The following is a 10,702-nucleotide window of genomic DNA, read 5'->3' as shown; positions in this document are numbered from 1 at the left end:
AAGAATAAAGCACTTTTTTCAATGGCAATCACACACACACACACACACACACACACACACACAGATGCCGACATCTGCATTGTATAGTAGCCAAAAGCCTTCAGTCTTAATTTTGATTAAGATTTTTTTAAAAAAGAATAACGTCCTTCATTCTTTCTCTTCTTTTTAATACAGCTTCAACTTCTGTTTACATCTTGTTAACATACAGCTGCAGACATTTTTTTTATTTTATTTTCTTCAGCAAGACTTTGCTAACATTTGATATGTCTTAGAGAAAGTAACATCATAGTGTTCCTTGGATGGCAAAGTTTCATTTCACAGACATTCAACATGTTAGAAGAGGCTATTCCTTGTAAAGAATCTTGATCATAAATAAATAAGCAAGAAAAAATATAGAAAATTTAATGACTAAATATGTCATTTTTGTATACAAAATGAAAAATAAACTTTCAAAATGAAAGATTGTCCATATATTTCTTAAAGGTTATGTCTCCCTGTCAGTTGGAATACACTAGCCACTCTGCAGGAAAAAGATGGGCGGTCTCCTCCCAGGTGATTTATAGCTTTGGCAAGCCAATGAAAGTCAGTTATGAGTTGTTTCTGACTTGGAGACAATATTGTTGTTGCTTTGTTGTTGTTGCTGTTACATGCCAACAAGGCAAGTACAACTCACAGTGATCCTGTGAACGGTGGATCTGAATCCTGTCTGATCCTGTGTCATCCTTATCATCTCTGCTATACTTGATCTCATTGTTGCAACCCGGTGTCAAGTCATCTCTTTAGAGGGTCTGTTTGACTTTCTCTGATATTCCACCTTTCCAGGCATGAGGTCTCTTTCCAAAAAACAGCCTCTCCTAACAATATGCCCAAAGTAATCAAACCTAAAGTCTCTCAGCCCTATAGTAAATATTAGTTAGCATAATCTGGTTGTGGTTGTTGTTGTTGTTGTTATATGCTGTCAAGTTGTTTGCAACCCATAGTGATCCTATGTACAAAAGCTCTGAGCACGGCTCTATCCTGTGCCAACCTTATTGTCTCTGTCACACCTTACCCTCATTACCCCAGTCACAGAGTCAACCCATCTCATCCAGAATCTTCCTTTATTGTGTTGTCCTTCCACTTTTCCAAGCATGATGTCCCTTTCCCAAGACAGGTCACTCCTTGCAACATTCCCAAAATACGTCAGACAAAGCTTCAGAATTTTTGCCTCTAAGGAGCAGCCTGATGTCATCCTCTCAGGATGAACCTGTTTGTTCTCCTGGTAGTCTATGATATGTTCAATACTCTTCTCCAGCACCACAGCTCAAAAAGATCCATTCTATTTCTATCATCCCTAGTCATTGTCCAACTTTCTGATGCATAGCAAGTAATTGCAAAGACTATGGCCTGTATCATGCACACCTTAGTCTCCAGACTGATGTCATTGTTCTCCAGTACTCTGAAGAGATCCCTGATAGCAGACTTTCTCAGTGCTATTTATCTTTTGATTTCCTTCTTGCTGGTACCGAGAGTGTTGATTGTAGAGCCAAGCCAACTGATGCTGTTAACAATCTCAATCTTCACCATCTATAATGATGCTGCCAATCTTCTCAGTGATAAGAGTCTTTTTTTTCTTGATGTTGAGCTTCAATCCATACAGAAGGTTGCAGTCCTTGACCCTCTTCAGTAAGCACTTCAGGTCCTCCTCAGTTTCAGCAAGCAGGGCTGTGTCATCAGCATAACACAGATTATTGATGACTCTTCCTCCAATCCTGATGTAAACACTCCTCCTCACAGAGTCCAGCCTCTTGGAAGATCTATTCTGCATATAGATTGAAAGGTATAGAGACAGGATACATCCCTAAAATATACCCTTTCCAATATATCTGATAGTAAATATTATTTTTCTTATTTTGAAAATGATGAATACTCTGCTTTATGGAACATGTGAATGTGAACCACCAGAAAGGCGTAACCTTCTTTAGCAACACAACTCCTTATGGATAATACCACCAGAACTCTCTTCAGAAGAAACAAAGAAATAAGGGAGAAATGTTTGAGAGCAATGAGCAAAATACATCCAATTTACAAGTGTCAAATATCACAGCTTCTAATAAAATCCAAGTATATCCAAATTAAAAATTTATAAATTGAGGGAATAAGTTATGATTCACTCTATTTCTATGGTTACATAAAAATGACAACTAATCAATTGTTATAGAAAACAAAATTTCCTTTTTGTGTTGACAGCTGTAAAGCTCACATGCAAATTTATCACTTATGTTCTGTGAAAGGATAGCTTTTATTTTCTTTCCTTCTGGTTGTACTCTATTTCTGACTTCTGTTGTCTATTGTCTGTAGCTCTATTTTTAACCTAACTTAAAATTCTTTTGGAGCAAGTTGAAAGTGAGTAAGTCACGTGGGTTATATGTAGGATGAGTACAAACTCTTTCCCAAGAAGTAAAAGCCTGGGCTTTCTTAACAATTAGCAAGAACACACACAATAAATGCCAAGCTCAATATAAACTGAGAAATAAGTGTTCTCCAGTATATTACTCTGGACTCTCGATCAAAGAAGAATGCATATTCTATGGAGCACCTAGTTAACCTAGGCTTGATCTTCAGTCAGAAGGTTTTGGTGAAAAATGGCAGTCTTCATCTCACCACTGAACACAGGCTAACCAAAGGCCTCATTAGCTCTAAAAAGTGCTGAGTGTAAGATTTTAATTTACAATTATATTGAAGAGACTGTCTGTATTGATGGAATACTCAAATAACACTAATAATTCAAGTCTCTGTATACAGTTCAGGATTGGAGTTAAATCTAGTTATCTTAAGTAGTAAAAACTTGAAATTATTAATACACGTTTTCTTTACTCATGTTTGAAACAATGTTATCATTTCATTAAATTGTTTTCAACTAAATAAGCACATTAACTTAAGTTGTATTTTGCATTTTTATTTGAATTTAGCATCTCCTATTAATATAAATTTCATTTTATGATTTTCATCGTTTTCAAGTACAATTTACAAATGTATTTTAGTAAATAATGATTGATGTGAGGAATAAGAAAAAGGGATTGATATCTAAAATTTAAAAGTTTTTAATTTTTTAACACTACTCTTTAAGAATTCTGTACTGCATGGTGTCACTTTTGTAGAACGGGACTGACATCAGGGTTGGAGTAAGACTGAGAAAAAAACTGGATAAATTATGTGTACTGTATTGAAACAGATGAGGGAAAGAACAGATTAGAGGCGATATATGACTGAATATTATGGTTAGCACAGGAATCCAGAATTAAGGTTGCATAGAGAGTTGTACTCCATGTGGGGAAGTTGGGGGGGATGGGGGAATTGTATACCAATGAAGGATTTTTTTTTCTTTTTCTTTTCAAAGAGAAGAGAGAACTGGTGGGGAGAGGTGGGTAGGGAGAAAAGTGCAGCAATGAATGAATGGAAATCCAAAATCTCTGTAAATGTTTATTAAAATTAGTAAAAATTAAGAAAAAAGTTATTTGCATTTTAGTAATGGTCCTTTGGATGTTAAAAAAGTCTCCAAGGTGGGGGTAAGACTGAGAAAAACTGGATAAATTATGTATACTGCACTGAAGCCGATGAAAGAGAAAACAGTTTAAAAGCGATATATTTTAGGGCATTATGATTATCATAAGAATTCAGAATGAGGGTTGCAGAGTGGAGTATACTCTGGTTGGGGGGTTGGGGGTGTGGGGGGATTGTATACCGATGAAGGAGTTTTTCTTTTGCTTTTCAAGGAGAAGAGCAAACGGGGGGTAGGGAGCGGGGAGAAAAGTGCAACAGTGAATGAATGGAAATCCAAAATCTCTGTAAATGTTCATTGAAATTAGTTTTTAAAAAAAGTCTCCAAGATACAAAGTAATGACATTCAATCCTTGGAAATGCCATCACATCAATAATCAATGTGGAAATAGCTGTAACTGTGGGCATTTTGTCAGGAAGAGTAGGTGATTGGAGGGGGGGGAATATCATGCTGGGGAAGATGGAAGGTAAAAGAAAGACAGACCTTCAATGACATGGATGGACGCATTAACCACAACAGTAGTTCTGAGCGTGGTAAAAATGATAAGGCTGCTGCAGGATGGGGTAAATGTCATGCCTGTTGTTGGTAAGGTTGTTTGGAGTTACAGTCATATAACAGCATCTAACAACAACATGCATCATTATTGTCAGGTATCATTGAATCAAAACAGAATAATAATTGACCCTTTAGTGGTTTTCAGTGATAGTAAATCACATGGGAAGAGATGGCCCATCTTTCTCCCATGGGACTGCTGGTGGATTCTGCAATTCTGCCTTTGGATAAGTTGAGTAACTCCATATCCTTAGGCCACCAGAGTGTGTGTGAAGCAAAACAAAAAATGAAGAGTATCACTCCACACAAGTTCATTATCCTGTGCCTCCAACAACAAGAATGGCTTTGGTGGTGGTGGTGGTGGTGGTGGTGGTGTACACCCTCAAGTTAACTAAGACTGATAGCGACCCTATGAACAACAGAATCATTTCTATGGTAGACTGAATAATTTTTTTTCCCAACAATGGATCCATTGAAAAAGAGTATGAGAAGTCATAAATTTAAAAAAAAAATTAAGTGTCACAAAGTGTCACTCATACTATTTTTTGATGATATGAAATAACGTAGCTTAAGGTCTTGAGGTAGATTCCTAGATACTGTATTTTATTTTAGTTCAATCTCTGCTATCCAGTGGAGCTTTCATCAGTGATCTATAACACTCAAGTCCTCATCTTGGAGTATGTGTTCTGTAATTTACTTCTCTCCATTTTCCTTTTCCATTTTCTACTTATGAACACAAAACTATTAAGGTATTTTGTGAAGATGAAGTATTTGGCTATACAAAAAACCATTTGTTTTTTTTTTTGGGGGGGGGGAGAAATCTATACTTTCTACATTGACAGGCTTTTTCCCCCTGAATTTTCCTGTTGTTGCAATGGCTACATCATTTAAAATTCAAAGTTCTTCTTTCAATTTACAGTCAAGATTTTTTTATACTTTTTCCACTCTTTTGTACAGGCTTTGCCTTCCTTTTATTTCTTTTTGCTCCTGGATGCTTTATTTTAATGTTAACTTTTCAGTCTGTTATAATTATGAAAGATCACTAATAAATTTTCTTTTCCTGGGAAAGTAATAATCTGATGAAAAGTGAAGACATTGAATTTAATCCAAAATTTAGTTTTAAGTCATGATAACTTTGCTAATTTTAATTCTCAGATTTCTTAACTACAAAAAAGTAACAGTAAGAGTAATGAGTTCATAGTATTGTCAGAATTACAAACTCATATAAAAATCTTGGCTTAGTGTAAAATGTAATATGAATTATAATTACTTCCAATCCACAAGAAATCAAAACGTTGGTGAGATAAAATATTGGGAGATCAAGTAATATGAATTGATTATCATGTTCTTTTTGAAAAATATAAATGCAGTCAATTTGTAACAATTCATTTTCAAGCCATTCATTCCAAGTGAATATTTGAATGTATCATTTGGTTTAGTCACTAGTGTCTCAGTGTTCTCATTTTATATTTCCAAAACACACACTGCTAGGAAAAGGTAGCCAAATGTACCAAGGAGAAGAAGCAACTCACCTTTTTTGATTGTTACTTTTATTTATGTATCCATGCTATATTCGTGAAGTATATGATAAACATATGAAATGAAGAAACACAATAAAAATAAAAGGATCAGCATTTTTTCCTGGAGTTGTTCAACATAATTTTACTAATATTTTCTTATCAGTAGATTGAGAAAAAAAGATGAGAAATAAATGCAAGCCCTGGATCTTCTCAAAGAAAAGCATAATGACAGTGATTTTAAACATTGTAGGGATGGTTTACATTAAACTTGATTTTGATCATCAAATAGAAGTATTCTTTCTTTTCAAAACAGGTACCATAAAAAGTACAACTAAGCTAAAAAGGTCACATTTTAGTTTTGAAAGTCAAATACAAAGTTTTTCATTAATAAAGATGATGTCATGAAAACAAAATGAGATTCATAGAACAAAAGACACCTGAATTTACAACAATATAGTTTTAGAGAGTATATTGCCCACGTTTAAAAGTTAATAGTGTTCAGTTTAAAAAGAAAAATTACAATAGCTCTCAACTCCCCACTGAATCTTCTCTTTCTTTCAATAGAGATTAGCTCTTCAATGCCAGAGTAATGTAAGGTTATTACTGCAAATACCAGGAAATCCATATCCGGATTCCTTTTTCATTAATAATTTAGTATGTAAATTAAAGAGGAGGATAATAACCACCACCTTAATTATCCAAGTTACATGGTGTTTCTACAGAGTGTTAAGTCAACCTCTCTCCCAGGGAATTAGATCAAAAGCTCTACTCAATTATGCCTAATTCTACACTTTGCCCCAGCCTACTACAACCCTAGATATTATCTCCTGTTTAACTTCCCCAAAGCATGATTATAACAGGAGAAATGGCACCGGACCAAGAATCAAGAGGCTTGGCTTCTTCTCCCAGTAACACTCCCTCCTGCCAGGGGAGCATGACATGTTCTGAGCCTAAATGTCTTCACCTGGTAATAACATACTTGCGCTAACTGACATGCAAAGTAAAGTGGTGGGCATAACATACCCTTAAAATGTGTGTAAATCGATTCACCATTAACGAGGTTAATATTTTTATTAACTGTTAAGATACTAAAATGTGTTACTTAGTTGTTTGTGAGGAAAAACATGACTATAACACATGGCCTTAGTCACTAAGGAAAAAGAATGTGAATTCACCTGTCTGAAGAAAAAATATTACGCTAAATGTTTTTCTTTCAAAAACAGTAGTATTTCATTAATAATTGTAAATGCGCTTTCCTTTATATGAGAAACATTCGAAATAAATATTTTTTTAAATATTAGGGCAGTCATTCTTATATATTAAACTATTACTTTCAAGAGATTTTAGTCACACACAAAAAGCCTTCTATATGATTAAGTGCAGTATTACATTTTTGTTCTAGAACTTTTCTATGTAGTTAAGTAAAGATGCTTATAAAGGAGGCACTGATAAACCATTTAAAAACTTCTTTCAAACTACTTAATGCAACTTTGGTTTTGAAAATACTTTACTTACCATCGTTTTTTCCAAGTTTCCCTTTTCATCTCTTTTAACTCAGTTTATTCTAATCCCTAGACCCTTGTTTTTCCTTCTCCTCTCCCCCAGCCTCCCCCTTTCTTCTCAGACTTTTATCTCTCCGCCCCATTCTGGTCCAGGTGCATCCTCCTCCCCTCCCCCCCTTGGCCACCACTCCTGGGTGTTCTTACCTGTCAGCGCTGAGCGCCGTGAGCGTGAACACAGAAACCCCCACAGAGGTGAGCTGTATGACTGGGATCAGTTTGCAGCCCACCTTCCCGAACATCCACTCGTCAAAGAAGTAGCGCGAGGCGTCCACGGGCACGCAGGTGAGCAGCAGCAGCACGTCGCCGGCGGCCAGGTTGGAGATGAAGATGTTGGGGACGCTCCGCAGGGCACTGTTGGTGATGAAGATCTTCACCAGCACGATGTTGCCCAGCAAGCCCACCGAGATGATGAGCAGGTAGAGGGACGGGATCACACAGCGGATCACCAGCTCGGCCGTGCTGCCGTCCGGGGCGGGCACCACGTCCCTTTCTGAAGGGACCAGACCACTGTGATTGGCGTCCGTGGTCAGGGAGAGGTTGACAGGAGAGCTGGGAGGCATGGTCGCTGTCCCAGCAGAATCGCTTGGAGTTTTCCTATGCACAGGTGCCCACCTGTTTGGGGCTTAATTGAGTTCTCTCTCTGGTTGCTTCAACTTTACTGCTAGAGCGAATGTCACCTCTCTGTCTTTACAAAAGGACGTAGTCACTCCTTCTATCCAAATGCTCAAGTGCTTCAGTTCTGCAAGAAATCCATTGGTGCCTGTTGGCTAGGAATTTAAAAAAAAAAAGTGGGCGAGAGATTGATTGCGTCTTTGTGTCTTTGTTCCCCTCTGCAATGTTTACCCTGGCGGGAGAACAATTATCCCTTAGATAGCAGTGATCTTTCCCTCTGGGATTAAGTGTCCCAAGGATGTCTGGCCTGGAAGAGCGGAAGTCACCCTGGCGCTGTCCAGCGCGCCGCTGCTGAAACACCCAGCCTTCGCTCGTGGCTGCGGTGTTGGCTGGCCCCTCAGCCTTCCACCTCTAATTCATACCGTGCCTGGTGTACTGTATGCGCGAGAGGAGAGTAGAGCCCTCCCTCTCACACTAAGTCTGGGTATTGATCCGTCCTTTACCCGCCTCCAAGCGGGAGGAGCCCCAGACAAGAAGTTTGGGAACCTCAGATGTAGGAGCTGAGCTGGCAAGTTCGTGCTGTAGGAAACTTGCCAAATTTGGAAAGAGGATGAGTGACATATTATGAAGTAAATGAAATGTCTTTCCCACTGCTCTTCCTATCATCCACTTTTCTCACTCCCATTATGGAAACTCTCTTCTGTAGCTGACATATTATTTCTAGTATGTATTTTATCAAAATATGAATGTATGTATTTTATCAAAACATAAAGTGCACAGCAGTTAAGTGCCCTCATCAGTCTTAACCGCTATCACACAAAGTACTGGTCTGCCTTTTAGCATGTTAGTTTGCCTGTTTTTGAGTACAATATAAACGGCATCATTCAATAACATTTTGTCCAGTTTGAAACATTCAGTTTTTTATGAGTTCCACTCATTTTGTGTTCATGTTTTCATATTCACTGCACAAATATAGCACTGTTCAGTTTTTTCCATTCTCCTGTTGACTCACTTGTGTATTCTTTCAGTTTCAGCTAATTTGAATAATGCTTCTACTAGAGTTCTTTTATAAGTCTTCTGGGTTCATCTGTTTGAATATTCAGATGTGAATTAGCTAAGTCACAGTGGTTTAGTAGGATCAGCTTTAGCAGAAACAATTTTTTAATTAATTACTTTTTTTTTTTACTTTTGGAAACTTGGTGAATAGTATCTATAAAGAATGGAAATACTTACGACCAAGCAATGCCATCTCTAGATATATGATCCATAAAGATCCTAGATATATAACCTATAAGATCCTTTAAATGGATATCCTATGAATAAAATAACTTCCAAGACAGTATTATGTGGGTCAAATAGAAACTTCTCAGAAATGGTAGTTCAGCTCATTATATACTACCTTTTGGCACCAGCAGCCAGGAAATTAAAAGACATATTGGACTGGTAAAGTCTGCTGTCAGAGATCTCTCCAAAGTACTGAAGAGCAATGATGTCAGTCTGGAGACTAAGGTGATCTTGATACAGACCATGGTCTTTGCAATCACTTGCTATGCATCAGAGAGCTGGACAATGACTACGGATGATAGAAGAAGAATTGATGTCTTTGAGCTTCAGTAATGGAGAATAGTATTGAGTGTACCATGGACTGCTAAGAGAACAAATAGGTTCATCCTGGAGAGGGCTAAACCAAGCTGCTCCTTGGAGGCAAGAATTCTGAAACTTCACCTAACATACTTTGGACATGTTGCAAGGACCAGTACTTGAAGAGAGACATCATGTTTAGGAGGGTGGAGGGACGGCACAGGAGAGGAAGAACCTTAATGAGATGGATTGATTCAGTGACTGGGGTAATTGGGATGGGTGTGTCAGAGATAGTGAGATTGGCACAGGATAGAGCAGGTTTAGGGCTGTTGTTCATAGGGTCACTATGAGTCGCAGGCAACTCAACTGTACATAACAACATTAGCTACATACTAATCTTTTCATTAGGAAAACTATTTCTGCCTAGTTCATGGTTATTAAAATATTTAAAGTGTGTGAACAATTAAATAGATTAGCTAATGAGTTCCTACAATGATCTGGCCATAGCTGGTAAAATGTATACATGGGGGTGGGAGGAGAAGTTATACAATCTTAAGTTTACTTAATTCATCATTTCTGAAATAATAAACCCTTGAAAGTCCTCTGATAAACGGCAAAGCATTGTCTGATATAGTGGTAGAAGATAGAGCTCTTCACTTTGAAAGGCATTTGAAATATAACTGTGAAAGAACCTCAAATAGAGTATACATTAATGATGGAGATGGAATAAAATTTTTAGCCCGTGAAATACCTTCATTTGCTGTAGTGGCACTACTCAAACTGAGGAGAAACAGTGAAATACATCCACTAATAGTGAATATGCAATACATGAAGTATAAACTTGGAAAGCTGTCAACGTAATCAGATAATCACATGATCTACTATGGCTGGAGTGACAAACTATGGACTAGTTGATCACATTACTGTTGTTGTTGTTGTTGTTGTTGTTGTTGTTAGGTGCCACCAAATCAAGTATGACTCATAGGGACTCTATGAACAAAAGATCTGAACCCTGTTCTATCCTGAGCCATCCTCAGTCCTGACACACAAGATCCCATTGTAGCAGTCATTGTATCAATCCACTTGGTTGAGGGTCTTCCTCTCCTTTGCCGACCCTCCACCCTTCCCAATATCATGCCACATTAGTTGCCAAAAAGAAATTGAGATAGATCCTGAAATACACTGTTGTCTGTGATAGGATAATATTCATACATACGCAAGGAAGACCTTTTAAGAACAATTATTCCATTTTATACTCCAAATACTAAAGCCTAAGATGAAGAAATTGAGGATTTCTACTAACTTTTTAAAATTTTTATTATTATTATCATTAT

The 10,702-nt window shown here is 37.3% G+C and overlaps 1 protein-coding gene across 1 annotated transcript in view; it reads right to left on the bottom strand.

Moving 5' to 3' along the window:
• Window positions 1-7,735, bottom strand: part of NMBR (neuromedin B receptor) — a 20,469-nt gene extending 12,734 nt beyond the window's left edge. Inside the window, exon 1 of the mRNA XM_006891670.1 lies at window positions 7,320-7,735. Within this exon, the coding sequence (XP_006891732.1) occupies window positions 7,320-7,735 (416 nt within the window). The remainder of the gene's footprint in view (window positions 1-7,319) is intronic.
• Between the last annotated feature and the right edge of the window lie 2,967 nt (window positions 7,736-10,702).

Source organism: Elephantulus edwardii, unplaced genomic scaffold (genome assembly GCF_000299155.1).
Source record: "Elephantulus edwardii isolate Elephantulus edwardi_28Jun2011 unplaced genomic scaffold, EleEdw1.0 scaffold00102, whole genome shotgun sequence".
NCBI classification, from domain to species: domain Eukaryota; kingdom Metazoa; phylum Chordata; class Mammalia; order Macroscelidea; family Macroscelididae; genus Elephantulus; species Elephantulus edwardii.
The sequence above is the reverse complement of the archived record's forward strand: the minus strand, read 5'-3'. Positions and strand labels throughout refer to the sequence as shown.